The 22,878-nt window shown below is 36.8% G+C and overlaps 1 protein-coding gene across 2 annotated transcripts in view; it reads right to left on the bottom strand.

The window, feature by feature from the left end:
- The window catches only part of EFNA5 (ephrin A5), a 328,795-nt gene extending 308,083 nt beyond the window's left edge, over positions 1-20,712 (bottom strand). For both annotated transcript variants that reach the window (XM_036740917.1, XM_036740918.1), the window contains exon 1: positions 18,658-20,712. In XM_036740917.1, the coding sequence (XP_036596812.1) occupies positions 18,658-18,782 (125 nt within the window). In that variant the 5' untranslated portion in view covers positions 18,783-20,712. The remainder of the gene's footprint in view (positions 1-18,657) is intronic.
- Positions 20,713-22,878: the final 2,166 nt, after the last annotated feature.

Genomic DNA, 22,878 nt, shown 5'->3' with positions numbered 1-22,878 from the left:
GGAGACTTGATCAACAAAACAGTTTAGATTTTTCAGTACTAATTAGCAGTTTGTGATTGGGAAAATTGATTGTCCTCTAAAGGTGATTAGAACACTCTAAAAATCCCATATCAGGCAGAAACAACATGCAAATCCATTCAAAGTGATCCTTTTACATCTTGTCCAGCAGGGCACTGATCTTCTTGTCAACTACCTAAAGCTTACTATTTCCAACGATGGCAATGCAGTGTCCTTAGAAGAGTCGTTATTTTCATACATTTTCAATCTGAAATATTATACAGCCAATTCAAATGTCTTAAACATCAATTAATATTATTTTGTTTTGTCAGTTAGTTGTATCCAACTCTTTGTGATCCCATTTGGGGCTTTTGTGGCAAATATACTGGGGTGGTTTACCATTTCCTTCTCCAGCTCATTTTACAGATGAGGAAACTGAGGCAAACAGGGTTAAGTGACTTGCCCAGGGTCATATAACTAGTAAGTGTCTGAGATCAAATTTGAACTCAGATCTTCCTGACTCCAGGCCTGGAGTTCTAACCACGTTGCCATCTAGCTGCCTATCAATTAATACCTGGCTCAAATTATTACATGTGATAAATAGCATTTATAAGACAAATATCTTGTAAGTGAATGAAGGGACCACAATATTTTAATAATTTTTTTTATTTTTTGCAGGGGGAAGGCAGGGCAATTGGGGTTAAGTGACTTGCCCAAGGTCACACAGCTAGTAAGCGTGTCAAGGGTCTGAGGTTGCATTTGAACTCAGGTCCTCCTGACTCCAGGGCTGGTGCTCTACTCACTGTGCCACCTAGCTGCCCCAAAGACTTGATAGACCACAATATTTTAACAAGAACACCTCACATTTATCTAGCACTTTGTCATTTATAAGGTTCTTTTACATAAATTACCTTACTTAATCCTTGAGTGGCAAACAATTAACATTTTAAAGATGAAGAAACTGAGGATAGGAGATGTTAAGCAATTTGCCCACAGGAACACAGCTACCAAAGGGAAGAGTAAGAACCTGCCAGTCCTTCTCTCTTTGCATTATACATTTCTTCAGTCTGCAGAATTCTGCATTAGCTGGCATATCTACACTGAGGACACTGGCAAAAGCATTAGTACAAATGATTTACGGTAAAACTAGATTACTGCACATACTAAAAATTAGGACAACAGAATTTCACACCCCCCCCCCCAAATGAACTTAATAACTGGCATTTACATAGTAGTTCAAAGTTTTCCAAACATTTTAAATAGATAATCTCATTTGATCTTCACAGCACGTCCCATGAAGATGTGCTATTATCCCCATTTGACAGATGAAGAAAAAATAAATAAAACAACTTGGCCGGAGTCACATAGCTAGCAAGTCCTAGTGGTGGGATTCCAACAGAAGTCTCTCCAAACTCACGGTCCTAGGTTCTTTCCATTACATCACGCTGCCACAGCAAAAACAAAAACAAAACTGCCTTCTTCTCGTCTTTTTTTAATCAACTACCATAAACTTCATCTGAAATCCCAATTATAAAACTTCACTAAAATGATTAAAACCCCATTCTAATAATCATCATCTTCATCATCATAGCTAGAATTTATGTAGGACTTTAAAGGCTGCAAAACATTTTACACATTGTGATGACTATTATCAACTCTAGAGTTTGTTTTTTAAATGCTAAAAGATTTGTTTGGAAACTCTTTTTATATTTTCTACTCTCTACGAGGTATCAAGTGATCTAAAAAAACCTGTGATTTTAAAAAATTAGAAAAGATATAAGTACAAACCTCCTATGTATCAAAGTTTGAAAATTATCATTTATGATAGTTTGGGGGTTAAAGGGCAGTTCATCAACTCTTTTCTTTAACAATCAAAAGAAAAAACCAATTAAGTAGAATACCTATAAGTAACTTAGCTTTGCTTACAAAGCAAAAGCAAGTGGACGCCTGAGGAACTCATCCAGAAAATGTAGACAAAAGTTCTCTTAATAAGGGAAAGTTGGGGGTGGCAGGATTATTAAATGTCTATGTTAATCAAGTTCATTCAATTATTATCCTCAATTATACTATCACCATCAAATAATATGTCATGCCAGGATTGGTTGGAGGAAATGTGGATTTTGAGCTTTAAGAAGAAAAGAATTAGTTGGGACTGATAATAGTCTCCAAGTATTTAAAGGATAGAAAAGCACCCTTAACTCCTAAGTCAAGAACTTGGAGCAATGGATAGCAATGACAGAGAGGAAGATTTTAGTTCCATATAGAAAAAACAAATAAACAGTTAGAGTAATACAAAAGTGGAATAGACTGCCTTGGAAGGTAATGAGTTCCTTAGCACCTCTTGCTCAGACATCAGTTGGATAAGATGACCTTTGAGATCCTTTAAACCTCCCAGATTCCATGAAGTGTTAATGACTTAATCTAGTCATTTAAGCAGTTTTAAAGAACTGGCCATGCAGCTATTTATTCAGTACTCAATCAATCAGCTTATTATGAATAATAATTATGCCTAACATAATAATCATGAAAGCAGAGAAAAATATGCCAAACCTAACCTGATTTCCGCCAGTTGACATTCTCTACAGTTGATGAATGACTATTTAAAAATATACTTCCCAGATTAGTATAAACATTTTTCTTATAAACCTAGGATCTAGTAAAGCAATAGAGTTGGAGACTAGAAGACCCCAGTTTAGTATCTTGAAAGTGGATGATGGGACCCCAATATTTTAACAATAACACCTCACATTTATCTAGCACTTTGTCATTTACAAGGTTCTTTTATATAAATTACCTCACTTAATCTCACTTAAGTGGTGAACAATTAATATTTTAAGGATGAAGAAAACAGAGTATAAGACACTCATTATGTGGCAAGTCACTTAACCACTTTGGACCTCAGTTTCCTTGTCTATAAAATGAAGGGGCTGTACTTAATGACCTGGAGGTCTCCTCAAACTCTAAATCTATAATCCTAGGAAAATAATAATCACAATCAAAATTTGTTTCGTTACAATTCTACAGTCAGATTATCTGTATATGCTAAATCTCCTTATTAGACTGTATAATCTATGAGGGGACGAATAGCTTATCTCCTCCATGCCTGGCACACTGTTCTGCATAAGCTTAATTTTTGTTGAAGTGACAATGTTATCGAATAAAGAAAAGAAGCCTGGGATAGACACTGGATTTTAGAATAGAATTTAGGATAGAGTTCAAGGGTAGAAACTAAATGAAATGAAACTATAAATGTTTTAAAATAAGAAATCCATTTATAAAGATACCAGAGATCAAGTCACAGCAAGTTTACTTTGTGGACACGCTGCTCCCAACATAAGATGAAGAAATATCAACTAAATACCAACTAATTAGGGAAAAACAAAGTAAATCTTGGGGTGTTCAGGTATACACAAATAAACATAAAAATTAGACCTAACGTATTTTATTATTCAAGAGTAATGTGTTCATAGAGATAAGATATTTGCTTCCTAAACATTCCAACACAAAACATTAATTGCAGCATTTAAATTCTATAGGCCAAATTCTACTATTTACTCACTAATTTGTTGAACATAGGATATGTAATTTTATGGATCTTAGCTAATTCCCCTTCTGAACACCTTCCAGGAAATAAGACATTTAATCCTTCAAGGGCAAAGGATAGCTTAAAAAAACTTATAAAACAATTTACTATGTAAGCAAATAAAATTTTAAAAGGCATCCATATATAAGTACTTCAATAGTCACCTAAATATCTATGAGTGTTAAAGTGATTATAAAGCAGCTCCACAGTGTTTGGCAGGTGTTTGAAATACAGGCGATCTGCTAGGTAGATAATAGCATATTGTAAGCAATAAGTGTTAGTTAGGAAAGACCTACCATTTGCTTAGACGGATGATACTATCATCTGCTTCTATTTATCTACTACATTACAAATATATATATATGTGTGTGTGTGTATGTGTGTATACACACAAACACATCTCTCCGCATATATGTATATATATGTAAAATTAATCTGTAGCAAAGGTCTTTGAAGAAGTAGGGTGCCATATTGCAGGCCTCCCTGCTTCCAGCCTAAGGAGAGGAGAGGCATTAGAAATTACCAAAGGGTATCAGAAAGGGTCTGCTTGCTTAATAAAAAAGCCCGCTCCCCATATATTTCAACAATGAGAGATTTATTTAGGCCAATAAGCTCCTCATCTCAAAAGTACATATCCTCTGAGGAAGAGAAAACTGTCCTTTACACATTAAAGTACATTAAACAGATACGTATGAATGTGGGAGGGATGATTTTGAAGCAATGTGGAAAACCTACCTCCAGATAGCCAAAGGGCAAGATAAGAGAGTACACTAGGTGCCTGGGTCTGGATGTGAGGTGTATGGCATGAATACAGTGCCAAAAAGAAATTTGAAAGTCTCAATAAACAAAATTTAATTACTCTGCCACTTTGTCCAGGGTCAGTAACTGATGAAAACCATCTCACACTATACCTGTGGTGAGCGTATCACTATTTGATGTATGGTATACCCAAACTTCACCTATCAGGATAGATTTGATCCTTAATTCTTAAGCTCCTTTCTCTGGAGATAATCACCTCTTTAATCCATCTGCTATGGTCCTCTTAGAGACATAACAATGCAAAAATAAAATGTACCCCATTTCAAAATAAAATAAGATCTACAAAATTCACATAAAATGAGATTTAAAAACTTCTTTTCATCATGAAAGAACTCTTTATAGGTTTATAGGTTTCCTTTAGTTGGTTTCCTGATGCATTTGAGACATTTTATTTACAAAAATGTGTTTTTATTTCAACTCCTTAATAATGCATTTATTATGTAAAATGAAGTACAGGTGTATTGAAGAAGCTAAGATTTAACTATTTGATTAATATATTTCTGACAAACTTCTTTGAGATTCTTGTGTGAATTTGGTTTTTTCCCAAACCTGAACTGCTGAACCTCCAAATGTTTTAAAAAGTGAAAATGTTCTAGAAAAGCAGTTAATTCATGATATGGATGGGGAGGGGTGGGGCAAAGGCTGCCAGACTGAATTCAACTTTCTAAAAAAGTGTAATCACATTAATTTTTACATTTGGGTAGCTTCAGTGAAGAATCCCACTATTAAAGCCTATGCTCATTATAAAAATGGACCTCTATGATGGATACTTTTCACTAAATATTAAATTATTCTAAAAATATCAATTCCATGATAATTCAGTTATAAATGAAAAAAATGTAAAAGTACAAATTTACTAAGAATTTTTATTAGAAAAGGGGACAAAAGTGACTGCAATATCAGATTTTATTAACATAATCAACTTCTCCCTAATCACTGAAAGTTCTAAATCGCGCTTGTATAAACTTTTCTGTATTTTATTTTTGCCTCTAGGTGTACAATGAATTTTTCTTTTTAATCAGTAAAAATATCCGAATGAGTAACCACTCTTACCTAGCTTACACTTTCTTTGGGAGTCAATCACATCCAAATTTATTACTGTCAATGGAAGAGGTTCTTTAATCCTTTTTCTCTCTGAGAATCAGGAAATATAAACAGAATTCAAAGTATTGGTTCATCTAGAAATTCACAATCAACTTTGTGAACAAAAACCATCTGATCGATAACTCGTATTATATGCCCTTCACCCAAAATAAGTTCTTATAAAGCTCTACAAAATGCTTTGTTCTAAAGAAATCTACTTAGTAATAAATCAAAATGGCTAATTAAGAAATGTAAGCTGTGACTACTTGAAACTGAAAGACTATGATTCCATTTTACAGTAAACTATAACATAGTTCTTTCAATGACAGTGTATTGTCAAATTGCCCAGAGTGGGGTGTGGTCGAGGGGGGGGGATATAAAAGAAAATGGATACGTTAGAAGATACCTGCCCATGATCTCATCTGTCTCTCTTTTAAAAGACAAAAATGTTTTAAATAAGAAATGGTTATTTGCATTACTCTGTTTATAAGGGTTCTTGGAAAGTATTTTTCCATTGGCTTAGTATTTGTTGGTAGCTTCAGACAGCTTAAAATTCACATCCTGTGGATAGTGTATTAGTAGCATGGTCATTGCATATAAAGACACTAAGAACAGCAAATAGAAAGGAAGGAATATACCTGCAATTCACAATGTTTAACTATTTTCTTTATGATATGATGATAGCACGTAATATTTTCTACGAAAAAAACAGACCTGGGGCTTATTTATACACTCCATATAACCTACCCAGTACAAGAATACAAACTTCTCTCACTAATTCAAGAAGCTACCAGGGCATTTCATAAAAGATTTTATGGTTCTTGAGAAAATGTATACTAATATAAACCACTCTGGAGAATCACCCATAGTAGAAGTGGAGAAACAGTCATCTTTTATGCTGAATGTAAAATGAACACTTAGGGGTTCATTTAACCATATGGATTCAAATCAGAAAGTGCTAAAAAAAAAATATTGTATCAGGAGAATTTTGTAGAAATTTCTGCTTTAGAAATTTATGGTACTATTACCCAAAAAAAGCTTTTTTATAGTTAAGGTTAATTAATATAACAATTAAACATGACCATGATTATAATTCATTACAGCTTCATCCACAAGTCATGATCCATAGCAAAATTCCTGGCCTATCAGCTTTTATTTTTAATATTGCATAACATTCAATTAAAAACTACACTGACAATCTATATGTAACTGCACTAAACTAGGATCAAACATATTTCTCAAACTTTCAGGCTTTCAGAAAGACAAATGAATTCCACATATTTAAATAGCGTGCTTCATGAAATATTGGGAAATTTGTGGCAATATCACATAGCATTCTTTCAAAAGAAATAGTCTCTTGTGATTAATGTTACATGTGGGAAATGGAGGAGTGAGAAATTGTTGTCTGATACACTATTTTACCACAAAACTCTAGAAAAGTCTACATCATCAATTAATTCAATGTACACTTCCTGAACCTACCTCTACTTTGTTTAAGTTTTTAAGAAGGAAAATCTAAAACTAAAAGAGTAAAAATACTGGAGGGAAGAAAAACTTGTCCACCACCAAATCTTGGTTTATGTGGTAACAGAGAGAGCATAGAACTTTTGCTGGTACCTGTAATGTCCTCTTCTACCAAACCATATTTACACCAAAGCTGATTAAACGCATTTTTTAAAAAAAGAAACATTTTTAATTTAAATTTTTCTTTCCTTTTCCATAGTCATCCACTGGTGGCCAGCCTCGTTGGTAGCAACATAAGTAAAAGCCACCGGGGCTGGGGGGATGGAGGAGAGAGCAAAGTAATTAACAAACTGGAAGAGTAGTAACTACATAATCAGCAATTAGTGACAAAATATAAGCAGTACTAAAAAACACCAAAATTTTAAAATCTACAAAGAGAATTCTTTAAAGGATGATCTAGGATTAACAATAGATGATTCAGTTATCAAAAACTGGCCTGGTTATATCCCCAAAACAATGAGATATACCTATTAACATGAGTGTGTTAATATAAATGAAATAATATTTGTAAAGCACTTTGCAATAAATCTTAGTTATTGTTGTTATGTATCCAGTCAGTCCTCATATAATTCAAAGAGATGATGAAAAGGAGTGCATGAAAGGCCCCTCTCTATTGTAGTACTCCTTTTGCGTCTCTTTGTTAATTACAAAACAAAAACTAGATGGGGCTCAATCTACAATATTTCCTTTGGAGATCTATAATCTAAACTTATGTCATTAGATATTGTTAAATGCAGTAGCATACATATCCATGCATTTTGTCACAATGCTGTTTTCCCAGGAGCACAGTTGACAGTGGTGACAGCCGAGTGTGTAATTAGTTTTCATTGTTCCCCTGACAGACAGAGCTCCACACAGGACCCCTTTATTTTTATGTTGTAAGGTATGTTGTAAATGCTATGGAAAAATACACTAATAACAGGCGTTTAATGATGGGCCCAGCAGCCATAGTGGGAATAGTGCCAGAAGAGATTGGCAGCTCTGGGTTCTATCCATGTTTGCAGAAAAAATTTCATTCCTGAAGTACTACGATGCTCAAAATATTGATCATGGGATTCCTGATGATAAAAATTATTATATTTAAGTTAGGTCTTTTGTAAGTTGAATTAAACGTGTAGCACCAACACCAAGCCCTAGGCTCAAAAGATAACACAAAAATCTTCAATTCAGGGGGTGAGACTGGATGATCTAAAATTATATGACTGATTATCCATGGTATGAAGAAAGGTATTGCATATTAACAAGTGGAAAAAAAACATTTAGAACAACTCCATCTTCTGATACCATTTTTAAACAAGGAAGTCTAAGAGATACAGTTTAAAAGTTTGTTTTTGGAGGAAGGATTGTTTTGCCTCTTAACAAGACGTTTAAAAAATTCAGTGGTGATATGAAACAACTGGGTACCATATTCCCTGTGGATTGTGCTAATTTGTTTTATACAGTACTTAAAATCAAGGGCCCCAGAGATGCTGTCATAGTTGACACTGGATCTTTCACAAAGGTCCTTTATCGCTTGATTAATTAGTAATTGGGAGACACATTTTGGCAGCTTTCATTTCCCTATTATTTCCTCTAGTTTGGCTCAAAACCCTGTCAGGAGTGACACTATTTGAATCAGAGTCCTCTTAGTGCTGGATCACTAATTTTTTATAAATGGAACCCCCAGAGAACTACAAAAAGGTATAAAAGTTTATTGAAGCAATAATAGTAAACAAATATATGAAGAAAAACTTGAATGTCATAGTATTCTAAACACCATTCCTTTCCTGGTCTGTCTGAATCCAGGGGTTACTGGTGAGATTGTACAGTCTGAAGGAAATGGCCATTAACAAAACCACTGCTTTCATCTGTTTGGGGGGAAAAAGGTTTTGACCAAATAAAGCAGACAAGCACTTTTCTAGCTAAAGAATGCTACATCTGAGCCTCCCTCTGCCACATACCTTCCCCCAAACCAGATGAATGAAATTATTCTCAGAGGCAAGTATGTATAGGGGAACTACAGAGGTAGTGAATCTATACAGTGGTTACAAAATCTGTGACTAAACTGAACAAAGAAACATGTTTCTCAAATGATAAGCTTCAGAATTTTAAAATGAAACTGTCAAGTATGATACTGGAAAGTTGAATATAACTGCAAAGTCAATATGCGGCGCTCCAGTCCACAAGCAGCCACCTCTCATGTCAGTAACTTCAAAAATGCAGGCTGACATTATGGTGGCTCAAGACACTTGATGTGACAGTGTAATAGCCATGCTGTGTGTGTGTCAGAAGGTCACTGCTTCCAAATTCCAGCATCTTTCTTTTTTTTTCTTGCCCTGAAACAACAGAAAGGGAACTAGGCTCATTTGTTCCCACTTTGTTTAACCTAATTGTTAAACACATGGGATAAATGTTCCCAACTATGCAGTTTCCCCCCTTTATTTTCCTCTAAATCTCATTGTTTTTTATAAAGTATAAATAAATAAACAGAAATCTCAACTACAAAACCCACCACCACACATATTTGATTTTGGTAAGGACAAAATTGATCTAGGCCAAACCCATATTATAGTCAAAACTCTCCTTGCTCCATATGATTCTATAAACATCAAAATGCAATCTACCACTACTACAAAGGATATTAGCAATATGTACAGAAACTATGCAACAAAAGTAAAACATGAAGTGATTTCATTCAGATCTATTGTTTATAGAGAAAGGAGATATTGCCATTTACCTCCATAATACACATTTTGATGAAAAGGGGCAATAGATACTATTTGTAAATTACAGATTTTACATACACTAATAATTGACAGGACATCTGAATACTAACACCTTGGCAGCTTGGAACAGCAGGAAAACAAAACAGAAGATGTTCTTGAGTTCATTCAAAATAGAAAGGTCATTTTAAACATTTGGATGTTTGGACTTCTCTACTGGGTGGTTATTTTTTTTTTTTACAAAGTAATGGTTATCCACCTAACAGAAGTCCTTCTGTCTTAAAGCTGTTGACACTTACACCTGGACTGAAACAAGAAGCCCATTTGTTATCATAAGACATGCATCTGTTATCCTCCCCCTTCCTTCCATCCATCCCCCCAAAAAGGAAAGGGAAAAAAAACTACCATGAATTTTACTTATCTACTTCTTTTTAGTCATTTTGGAAATTCTGGAAATGATATTAGCAGATTTTATTAAATCATCAGAAATACAACTGTTAATGCATTCATGTCAGTCTACAGCACAGATGTTCAGGGTATGACTTGTTAATTCACTTTGTCTGACTTGGACTACATTTGAAATTAATCTTATGGCACAGCAGCTACACTTCTATAATAAAGCAATGTTGGAAGAACCAAAGGGATGTTCATGAAACACAGCACAGTCTAAGTTTTCTAACTCTTCACTAAACTCCGAAATAGTTATTCTGGAATTTTAGAATCAGTTAAATCCAGAAAGAAAAATAATACTTTGTGGAACTCTGTACTGTCAGAATACAATATTCTGATAATTTAATATATCACTAAAGAATTCAATTACATAAGTGTTTCTAATAAAGACACAATAAAGGCATGGAAGGAAATATACAGAAGGGGGTTTTGTAATAAAACCCTTATTGTATAATGTGACTTGAAAATCTTCGAATGCTTAAATTTTAGTAGCCATCAGCATCTCCCTTTAGAAAAGAATGCTCTTTATTGATGTACAGTTACGAAATACGCCAGTTAGCAAATATATACTACCAAAGAGCAAATTAAATAAAAGACTTGAGGTTGAGTGAGGCTGACAAAAGGATCCAGAGTACCCAATTAAAATAAACATTTTTGTTGAAATTAAGAACAAATATTAGTAGTTAAAACTATAAAAATGAATGGTGGTACAAGCTATCACTTAACATTAAAAGATGCATGTGTTTGAATTTAAATATAGTGTTGCTAAGTAAAACATTCTTTTCTCAAGAAAATGCTTCTACAACATGAGACAAAAAGGGTTATCTAACATTTTCATGAACTGATGGATAATATTACGTCTCTGATCCTTACCCAAATAACTATCAAATGGTGTAGTCCTTTCCTATTATTCACACTCTTTCTGAGCTATTTTCATGAGTGAAATAAACTCTGCCTTAAAACAAGATGGCTGCTACTAAAGAGGCTGACATAACTGAAAATGAAAATTTATTTTTTCAACCTAGAAAAAAATGACTTAGTTACCTTTTGGTAAGGCATCTCAGCATTTATAGGTATTATGTGCTCATGCCATCAAATATGTCTACAAAAATGGATTTTATTCATCGAAAGTGGATCGGAAGAAAAATACCACCTAATCGGTGCTTGCTAAAAATATGGTTGTCCAATGCAAATAGGAGGTGATGTCACCTGACCCAACAATTCCAATTGCATTACTTTCTGTAATGGAAATGTGCTATTCGGCCATTGATAAAGGCAGAGGGACCTACGAACTGACTGTCAGATCGATATATACGCACGGATAGATATCAATATATATGTACATCACAATATTGTGTGTGTGTGTGTGTGTGTATACACACATATATACATACATACTAATTTAAATGGGGAAGGGAAGCAGCATAAGAAAGAGTCAGGAAAATTCTGCCATTGATGATTCAACTGTACCTAGCCCCGTAATAAAACTCTTGAAAATTTAGCTGTTAGACAATCCTTCCTTGGAGTATAATTTTATTGTTCCACCTTACAACTGAAACAAATCACAGAAAACCCCTAGGATGCCAGATAGCAGAGCATAAATGTATCAATACGTTTCCTTCTCTTTTAAAGTAATTTTGAAAATAAAAAAATAGTCAAACTTATTTTTATTTCTCATTTGAATGAAAAATAAGACCTGACAGTACATTTTCTTCTACCTCACAACTGTCAAGCACTTTAAGGGTGTTTCTGAAGATGACAAAGGTTTACTTTGTTATTAAAAATGATAGACTAGCACCTGAGTGAAAGCTTATCTAACAATAAATGTTGCACAACACATTCATATTCTCTCCCTCTCTGTATATGTATATGTACACATACAATACATATATATGTATATATACATATACTAGTTGACACACTTTTATTTTAAAATGACATTTATGTCAAAATATAATGTTTCACTATTTGACAACTATATTTTATAACTTTAAAAGCCAGTGTTTGGAGTCACAGAAAACTTTTAGTTTAGTATAGGCTCAATTATTTTATAATATATTCTTTTCTGAAATACAGTAGGCCATGGTTGAGGTTACCAGAAGGAATACTAAAATAAAAGCAGGTTTTATTTTTCCCCACTCAGCTCTACTGAATGGTTTCTACCCAGAGTAACTGTAATACTCAAAGAAAATTTGCCATTATAAATTTATTTTAAAGTGTTTTCCATGTCATTATGTTGCCATGTTTCTGACTTTAAAACACAAGTACAGAAAAACTTAAACCAAGCCTTTTAATTCTTAGTAGTAAAAATAAATCATTCAGAAACACCTGAACACCAAAATAATCAATCATCTTATTTAAACTGTTCCATAAAACAGCTCAAAATTAAGGTTAAGAAACTGACAAAATATAAATCAAACTAAAAGCACTTGTAGACATTTGGCTATATGGAACTACTACCATAAAAAAGCAACTATAAAAAGTACATTGAAAATTTTAAAAATTTATTAAGTTTGAGGTGATTTTTTAAACAGTTGTTTCTCAAAATGTTCAAACTTCATCACAGAAGAAAAAAGAAAAAGTTTCCAACTTAAAAGAATGATATTCACTAAATTTTTCTGCATTGCAAGAAATGCTGATTTGGGGGAGGGAAGTTGGGGCATAGAAGTGTTTCATCTTTTTACTCAAGTAAATTATTTCTCCAACATTGTGAACTTCCCAATAAAGACCAGTATTTTAACAGATCCACTTTGGGAAAGCTTCACAAATATACCATAATAATGTATGACAGTCATTGCTAAGTGCTAATTTTGAACAAAATATTATAGTTACATAATATTTGTACCAATATCTAGAGATTGCTTAAATATAAAAATGGAGAGGATGGGGAGCTGTTGAACCAAAAAAATCAGCAATTTCTTTGCTTTTATTTTTTTTTAAAAAAAAAAGAAAGCAAACCAGGAGTCAAAACTAAATGGAAAATTAATACTTTATGGATGAATTTTCTTCATTAACAACAATTCTTGCATGAGAAAAAAGTGTTGTCCCAACCTGTATTTTCCTGTTAAAATTAAAGCTTTAACTTCCTTTTTAAAAGATATATTTCTTGACATGATTGCACATGTGTTTATACGTATATATGTGTGGACATACGTATGTATGTATATATTTCCCAAGCTAGGAAAGTGCAGGACTCCTGAAGGACTAATTGTATTCATTCATTTTCTCAGCCCAGCATGTAGCTGGTAGATTGCTTGGTTCATAGCAACAGGGGAGAGAAAGAAACACTCATCTTTATCTGTCCCCATCCAACAGGAAACCAGGCCAGTGAGTGGAAAGCAATGAAATGCCTTTTCTGAGGGCATTTGCACAAAATAAAATGGCAAGAATTTAAGGAAGGCAATTTGCCCTTTAACTATGTGCTCCTTCTTACCGGAAACAGCAAAAGTTGAGGCCTATAAAAACACTGCTCATTGGTGGGAAGACATAAGGCAACAAGGTATTCTTCCAGTCACCCCGTCACCATTGAAATCAACTAACTGGGGGTGGGAACTGCTACTGAATGGTGAAGACTCTTCTCCAGAACTTTTATTTAAGTGGAAGTTATAGAGCTTGAGATCTTTTTAGCTCAGATTGAAAATGCCAAATTACACTATCATTTCAAGTGGGAGACAGGTATTATTAATATTCCCATCTATTTTCAAAATACCAGGAGGTTGGCTGACTTTGATATAATTTAAAATCATAATATGATGGCTTATATAAGTTTCAAAACAAATATACGTATCCTGGTCTTACTTATAAAGAAAATAATTGGAAGTGTTCAGATAAATTCAGGGAACAAGAAGATACTCAGAGTATGTACATGCTTTATTTTTCAAATCTGCACCACATATATAAAAAGATCTCTTTATAAATGTTAAAATGTATTAAAATTATAATAGACATCTAACACATTTACTCTAACTCTATGAATGTTTTCAACATGTGTAAACATCACTAAAATGTTTTAAAATCCCCAAAGTAAAGGAAATTAACCTATTTTAACTTCTATAGTTCAACTCTTTAAAAATTAGTAACAATGTTCCCCTCTCTCCTCAAAATAAATTCATGAAATCTAACTGTGACAATTTAGCTTATTTCTTTATTGAATTAGGAATTTGCTGACCATAAGAAAAAAGATGACTCAGAAAAAAATATATACATATATATGACATATGTGAATTTCAAGAGAAAAATATCAACTGAAGTATGATTGGGGAGATGGGATGTTACTTTTTTCTCCATTTAACACAGAGTAGTAGTATAGTGTTGGTCTTGAAAAATGGATAGAATTCACACCATTTTCACAGCACCAAGACGTCACATTAACAAAGCAAAATTGTGTCAACTTTTCACTATCATACTACGAAATAATTAATTCACAAGTCTTAGATTGCAAATAAAGCAAAGAAAAAACTTGATTATTTCAGAATGAGGTGGTAATCATTCTTTAAGTGGTGATGCACAAAAGTGATCCTTCCTGTTTAGGAAAGCTCCCACACACCTTATTAGTAACATAAACTACGAACTAAAAGTAAAGAGAACAAAATTATACCTGAAATTGATTTTCCTGAAAGTACACTAGGCATACTTAGCAACAGAGCGATTTCTTATTTCACATTATTTCACTACTCCATACATTAATGTCAACCGGCAGAGGACAATTTTAAGTATTCTTGCAGCACATACTTTGAAAAATCCCATATGCTCATTCTATTTAACTTAAGAACATTTCCCCCTTCTGATAGCACTAATGTTTTTATAACTCATCTTAATTTTTAAGAGTCTCCAAAAGTCACAATTACATCATATAACTTTTAAAATAAGTAAGGAATAGATGTAAATTAACTCACATTGCTAGATGTTTACATAAAATTACTTAAAAGCTTTCGAAGTTCTTTAAGGAATAAGATACAAATAGGTTTATCTTTTTGCTTGGAGGTTACTTTTTTAAATGTTATTTAGATGATAGAGCAGAGTTCATAATACATCACTGAACGTCATTTTTTATAACCTTCATTATTTAGACAGAATTAACAAAATATTGTAAAAAATTATAGAAGATTCATTTGTCACAAATGCCTATTTGAGCTACTATTACCCAATTGTTATCTTATTGATTTCTGTCCTATTCATTAACATAAAATCAATTCTGTCCACTATCCCATAAATACTGGCAACTCTTAAAAGTTGTTGGTTTTAGAAAATAACTAATTTTGTCAAGAAATAGCAGATAAATGAACATAGATTCTAACCAATTTTTTCTTCACAGTAAAGAAGATAATAATTTTCTTCTCTGTATCTGACTACTCAACACACTACACAACAGAATATCCAAACCCTTCCATCAAGATAGCAAATTAAATTCTGAACTTATCTAAATATTTTTAAAGTAACATCATATTGATACAAAATATTTACTTACATTTTATACAATACCCACTGTTTCTACTCTTGCATTTAGTGAACTTTCTTCCCTCTTGCAGTAAATGAAAAGCTACTATAGAAGCAATTAGAGCTATCCATTTTGTTTCAACTGATTACTTAGCAATTTCATTACTGGCTTGGTATAATCTTAAGCCAATTTGATTACATAAAATAATATTAAAATCATGGATATCTTCCTTCGCAAAATGCATATTAAGAAAGAAAAGTTTAAACCACTGGACTTTTAAAATATTGAAAACATTTGACAGAAATACATTTCCTCATATAATCTTTTACCCTTTACTGATGGATTTTATTTAAAAGCTATTTTACTGGGTTTGGTTGTTTAACTTTCCTCTTTGGTGACATCTGATGAAATATAGAATATGCCTTTTTATTCAATATTTACATTTGTGTGACATGTTTTCCACTTTAAAGCTGTTAAGTTTCAATGAGATGGGAAAAAATCAGTTGATAAATTGGTAAGGAAACACTACTTCATGAAATGTAAAATATGAATCTCTTTTTAAAACATCAGACTTTTGGTAGAGGGTTTTCAGTATTAAATTGGTCCGGTAATCTAAAAGAGAGGCGCTGAAAAGCCTCACATTAAAATACTCAATTGACAAGAAAACTCTGGGCACTTTAAAATTCTACAGATTAACTTTGTCTCAGCCATTTCAAACCCACCATGGAATACTGAGCAGAATAGTTTTCTGCAGGCAAGGCAGATCTATTAAAAAACATGACCTGTGACAAAAATCAATGTGGTAATCTCAAACCAAACAGCAGTATCAGGAACATAAAACAGAGATAACCTAAGATAAAATGTCCTCAAACTCACTCAGACCAGCTTGACAGGTTAAAAAAACGGGGGGGGGGGGAGGGGTGTCAGGGGGGAGTCCCATCAGTTTTCACCAGGAAAAAAGATAAATCAGGTATCAAAACAAGTGGATACCAAGAGAGAAAAGGTTCACAATGTTTAGGATGATGTGAAAAAGAGGATGGTCACTACAGCAAAGAACACCCAAGTTAAACCACCTTATTTCTCCGTTGTTTCACCTAATGCGATCAGTTTAAGTTTTTAAAGTATAAATTCCTCCGTTTCATAAACACTGTTTAATAAAGCCCAAAGGGAATAAACGAACCTACATAATGAGCCTTGATTTTAACACCATCACAACTGGAGCGTTTGCTCCATTTGTCTTGTCAGGTTTAATAAAAGGCACCTCCTCTGGTAGAATGGCTTCTCTTTCTCTTTTTCTAACAGTGCTAAGTGCCGTGTCAGAAATGAAATAGGTTGCCCTGTCCCACCATTTAGATGGATAGAGAGATTTGTGTATACACTCACACTTAATGCTTTAGGAATGCTTGTTGGCACTTCACCTTGTGTTGTGCATTTATCACTAACAATTCTATTTTGGCTGTATGCTTGGCGGAGACTATTTTTCCGAGGTTGAGTGGAAGGGGAAATCATCTTTCTCCACCAAAGGACCAGTTCTCCCATCTTCAGCCAGGACCCAGGTGGCCCGCAGGGGTAGAAATACGCGCCTTCTTTACTGGGCAGCCTTGGCTTCAGCAGGGATTCCCTCTCATCCCGGGACAATGGAGCGGGCGGAGGGCCGGGCAAACCGGCTGAGAAGAGGCGGGGATCGCTACTTGTACCTCCCTCTCCTGAAGCGAGCGCTTAGCGCTCGCGGCGGCCACATGGTTCTCCGAGAGCACGGTACTTGGCGCGGCTTTCCCGTGAAACCGCGCGCTCCGTGCGGACTCTCTATTTCCCACTCGTTCAGTTCAACTTTTATCTTTATTGTATGGCAGTCCAGTGACCTTATGAGTTTCCGCTGGCCAATAAAGAAATCAGACCTAAGGGTCGGGCAAAAGCGGGTGGGGTGAGGAGTGGATGGACAATAATATGGGAGCTCAGCTGGAAGGGATACCAGGCGGATCGGGTCAATTTGGGTCCGGTCTGAGTCGGGACTCCAGTGGGCCCCTGGGGAAGGCCCAGATGTAATGCTTAAGCACCCCGACCGAGACTCCCCTGGCTCATCAGACTGAAGATGACTCAGTGGCTGGACCAGACTCAAGTCATTCAAAAAGCCGCGGCTGGACCGAACCTACATTTCTGCTTCCCCCTTCAGATTTATCATTTCTCTGACTTTTTCGGGGAGGGGGTCGTACCAAAATGTTTATCAATACATTATCTCGGCGAACTGGCAAACAGAGCTACCAAGAGAATTAACACACTTGGCAAACGTGACGTAACCCTTGTATTAGAGCAAACTTTTAGCCACCATAAAAAGGACCGGGGGTGGGGGGAAGGGGGAGAGAGAATAGGGAGAAATCTCCACAACTGCCAGGTCAAAGGAACCAGACTGATGGATGGGCTATTGTATTTCCTCTCAGTTAACGAGTTAAAGGAAAACTAAAAGCTTCCGCTTCCCAACTCCCTCCTTCCCCTGCCAGTGCGCTCGGAGCGCACCGAAAAAGTTTGGGGCTCAACTGGAGGAGAGGGGCTTGACTGACTCTCAGTGCACAAGGGAAATTCTTTTCCGCTAAAGGAAAAGAAAGAAAATTAGGGTTGGGGGAAGGGAGAGCACAGCTCTGCAACTATAGATTCTGCTCTGGTAGGATATGGCTCGCTTGTCCCAAACAGTGTCGAGTAAGGAAGAACCTCCGCCTTCCCGTTTCACTCTTTTCAAGGTCTCACCCTGCGTGTCCTCCAAGAGTGAGGCAGGGAAGGTTCATTAGTCTCAGGTGAACCTAGTCTCCGCCTGGCTTCTCCAGGCACACTTAACAAAGAAGGAAGTTGAAGCCTCCTTCCCTGCTAATTCGGCCAGGATTTCTATTCCCAGTTATAAAAGGAAAGAGTCCTTCGGGTTCCTGAGATGTCGGCGCCTCAGGCGTTTCTTCACTCCCACCAATTCCTCTCCTCCTCCTCCAAACATCTACGCCTGTCCTCTCGCCTACCAAGTCGGCCTAGGGAGGCGAGGACCCCGGATCATGTCCCTCTTACCACCACCCTCTTACCTGGGGTTGGTGCTGTTCCAGTAGACAGCGTAGCGATCAGCGACAGCTTTGGAGCCAGGATCTTGGCTGAACACAGACATCCAGAGCACCAGAAACACCAGCATCAACATCTCCACGTGCAACATCACTCCCCTCCAACAGTGAAAAACACAAACACAGGAGGGAGCGGGGGGAGGGGGGAGGGAGGAAGAAAAAAAAATGAGGGAAAAAGGAAAAGAAGGGTCTTCTAAACAGAACGTAGGGGACGCGGGAGTGAGAAGTAAACGGAGTAAAGAGAAAAATCACAGATTTAAAAAAAAAATCAAAAGAGCTCTCCCACCCCCCGGAGGGGGGGAGGGAGCGGGGAGTTTAAGAAAGAAATAAAGAAAATAAAGGAGGGAGAAGAGACGCGTGTGTATTTCGTAGTTGGGAGGGGGAGAGCGGGAGGATGCCTAATCAGTTTCTTAAGAAGTGGGAGGAGGCTGGTCACCCCGGGAGGGGGAGGTGGGAGCCGAACCGGGCTGTGGCAGCGGCGGCACAACGAGGAGGTGGCGGCGCTCCGCGCACATTCACCGGGAGTTCAGTGCAGCAGCCACAGCGAGACATACACCAATCCACCCACCCCGGTTCAGACCGTGCACCTCCAGCTGAGGGTGTTAGTGGAAGCTGACGGGTGGTGGCTCTTCTTCGGCGCTGTTCTCTCGCTCTGCCTTGTTTCGTTCAAAGTTATTTTGGTAGTTGATTGAAAAAAAAAAAACCTGCCGAAGGAAAGTGGTTGGTCTGGGGTGTATGCGTTCCTTTTCTGAGAATAAAATGCTCCCCTCACTGCCACCCTTTAAAAGCCTTTGCTTTACCAAACCCGTAGAAGTCTTTGAGGAAGTAAATGCTGCGGGCTCGGGGAGGCTGTGAGGAGCAAAGATGGGTGGGGAAGCAAAACTGGTGAATTAAATCTCACTCTGCCAAGGTCCTGGAAATGGTTAAAAAGTAGTTGGGTTGAAGAAGAATGGCAGTGCCACCCAAACCTTTAAGAAAGTTTGGTCCTTTCCTTTATCCAACAAAAATGCTCGGTAGAGTTTGGCTGCGGTAGCTGAGATGAAGCGGTGGTTCTGCAGCAGCAGCAGGAGGAGGAGGAAGAGGAAGAGGAGGCACCCGGTGTGTTGGAGGAGACTTGATAGGGATTTTTTTTCCGTATTCTTTTCTTTGCTAGGTTGTGGGTGCACCAAAGAGTGTAAGAAACAACAGATGTAAAAATCAACCAATCCAAGCAGTGCTATGATGCTAAATCAAGTCGACACAAATAAAACTGTTTTGCTTGAAGGGTGAAAAAATAATAATTTTAAATGAATCCGACAAACTCTGAAAAAAGCTGGTGTCAGTCGCCTAGTCCGCACAAGGACTGAGATCGAGATAGAGGCATAAACTGAGATCCAAACATCTCCGGAGCAAGCTGTCAAAGTGTCTGCGGCTAAAACGAGTCCAATCCCAGGAACATGAACTTGGAGAAATGCATAAATCAGTTTCAAATCAGAAAAAGAGCAAAAAGAGAGAGAGAAACCTCACCGATGACTACATCAGAAAATCTTGTTCTTCGGCAGCTGCTCCCTTTTCCTTTCCGGAGGAAAAAAAAAAAGCAGCAACAAGAGGGGGGAACTACACTGCTACTCCCCCCCCCCAAAAAAAAACGTATCCTGCAAGAAATGAATAAACTTCAGTGCAGCGGCAAGCAGCGAAGGATTTCAACGACTGGAGAGGGGGGCAAAAGTCAGTTTAAAAAAAGGGGGGGGGGTGCTTTATAGGAGAAAAAAAAATCTTTAACAGTCACGCCCCCTTCGCAATGACCTGCGTGTAAATCCGACTTCAGCAGCAACCTAGGACAATCCAAAAGCTGGGCGCCCTCTGTGCAATGAACATATGCGAGTACGTATGCAGCATATATATTTTATATCCATGCATATGTCTGCATGTGTGAGCGATCTGGAAGCTGGTTGGCGTGTATGCGTGTATGTTTTCGGAATATGTGCACAGAGGAGGTGCAGCCAGCAAGCTCAGAGCCCTGGCGCTGCTGGTTGATCATGTGGTTTTTTTTTTTTTTTCATGCAGTTTACTTGGGAAAGGGGATTTGCAGGAGCAGCCAGTCAGGGAGCAGCCTGCTGTTTGCTTACAGATTGCTTTTTTTCCCTCTCTTTACTCCAACCCGATTGGTTTGCAACACGAGAAAGAGGCGTTTTCCTAATCTCTTCCCCTCCCCCCTCCAAAAACACCGGCCCCACCTTCCTGCAACCTGACTAATTGAATTACTGGGAGATCCGAGTGGCCTGTATCCACTACGGGAGCCTGACTGCTGAGAGTAACCCTTTGGATGCTGCATTCCGGTTAGAATGTTCGAAGGATTCGACACCTTTTATCATAGCAACCGGGGCTGGGGTGGGGGTGGAGGAGGAGTGGGTGGTTATAGGAGGGGGTGTCATTCTAAGAGCGGATTCTCGTCCCTTTATCATAGGACAAAGTGTGTTTCCTGCTCTCCATCGGTGACACAATCTCTGATGATTGGGGCGTAGCAATAACAGCTGTATTTTTATTATAAAATAAGTCCCTTAATCTTAAGATTTTATATCTCCTGGTGTTTGTCTGAAAAATCAGATATTCGCTGGCAAGAAGTAATGTCTTTTACTTCTTACCAGTGATTTAAAGGTTAATAAACGAGTAGGGAGACATTTCTTTAAATTGGTTTTAAATGGTGCTCTGAAAACACGTATTTTTTAAAAATTCTGAGAAATCACAGTTGAAAATTATTACAATTCAGTGCAAACCCGCAGCCGAGAGGACATTAATGCGGCAAGTGATCCGATTAGAAATACTTTACACCCTGTACATTTCAGCTAAGAGAATGTATTCATACCCCTCTCGGCTAATGCTCAGCTCTCTTCAATCCCACTTCCCTAAAGGCGAAAATGTCATTAACACTTACAGGGTGGTTGGGGGGAGGTGGGGTGCAGAAAGGAAGGAGGGATGAGTGAGCGAAGAAAAGGTTTCCTTTATTCCTAAGAATATAGCCCCCTCTTCTTCGACTTTATAGATAGGTCCGTAGACATTTGCATTTGTCTGGCTACTGAAACATAGTAACCTGGCAGCAAAGTTTGTGCAGATCACCTAAAGTGCCTCTGGGTTTTCACCTGAGGACGTCAAGGGACATCTGCGTCTTGTGTCCAGAGGGAGAGTCTACAGCACAGAGACTGCTGCAATTTTGCAGCTTGTTCCCTTGTGCCACGCCGGGCCCGCTGGAGACTATCGCTCTCGAGGTGTTGCGGTCTCAAACCTCCCTTTGTATTTTTTCTCTTATTCTCACAAGAGTTTTCTGTCTCTGGAGGAAGGGCTGGACCGAAGAAAAAAAGAGAGCAAATTAGATTTTGCCCTTAAAGCCTGCCACTTCTGCATTGTACATGCTACTCCAAAAGACCACAACATTAGCTTTTTCTCTCACATCCTTTCTTTCTGTTTCCCTCGACCTAGCTTAGGATTTCTGAGGCTCTGAGCTGTTTGAAAGCGCCCAGACTCCCTCCAGTGGTGGATTTTTATTACACACTCTTTAAGTGTGTTTCTGGACAGTGATAAAAAGGACATATTAAACTTATTAGATTGATATTCATTTAGATTTTAAGAAAAAGAAAAACTCTGATAGGAATGATGCTAGCTAAGAGTTTTGTCTCATGTATGCTTTGTGTTATTCCCACAGTGTTACTGAAAAAATTCCTCAGTTAAGAAGATTGCATTGCTTGAAGAGAATATACAAAAAAGTTGTCTAGCTAATTCATTCTTCCAGATTTTATGATTGGGTCTAGATTTTAATCTATAGAATTCTGGAGCTTCAAATGAAGATATTCAGTAGTGACCCAAAAAATCTAACACAGGGACACCCACTCTTTTCTAGAAATTTTAAAGACTGGCTATTACCTAACTAAAACAGAAGAAAAGAACTTGAGAGGAAAAGAACTTGAACAGTAAGCTCCAACGAATAAGCATTTTCTCCATATAAAGTTTCATTTGAAATATTATTTCCTGAGTTTTCGTTATTTTATTTAATCTGTACAGAGCCTAGATTTTTTTTTTTTGCTCAGAAAAAGTATCTAATGTTAGTTTCCCCTCAACTTTTTGGGAATAGTAACAATAGACACTTGGATGACTGAATCAGCATTAAAAGAAATCTGGATCATGTCAAGGGATACGTATATCTTCAGGAAGAGG

This window comes from Trichosurus vulpecula, chromosome 1, assembly GCF_011100635.1.
Source record: "Trichosurus vulpecula isolate mTriVul1 chromosome 1, mTriVul1.pri, whole genome shotgun sequence".
NCBI lineage: Eukaryota > Metazoa > Chordata > Mammalia > Diprotodontia > Phalangeridae > Trichosurus > Trichosurus vulpecula.
This window is presented reverse-complemented; position numbering and strand designations above follow the sequence as displayed.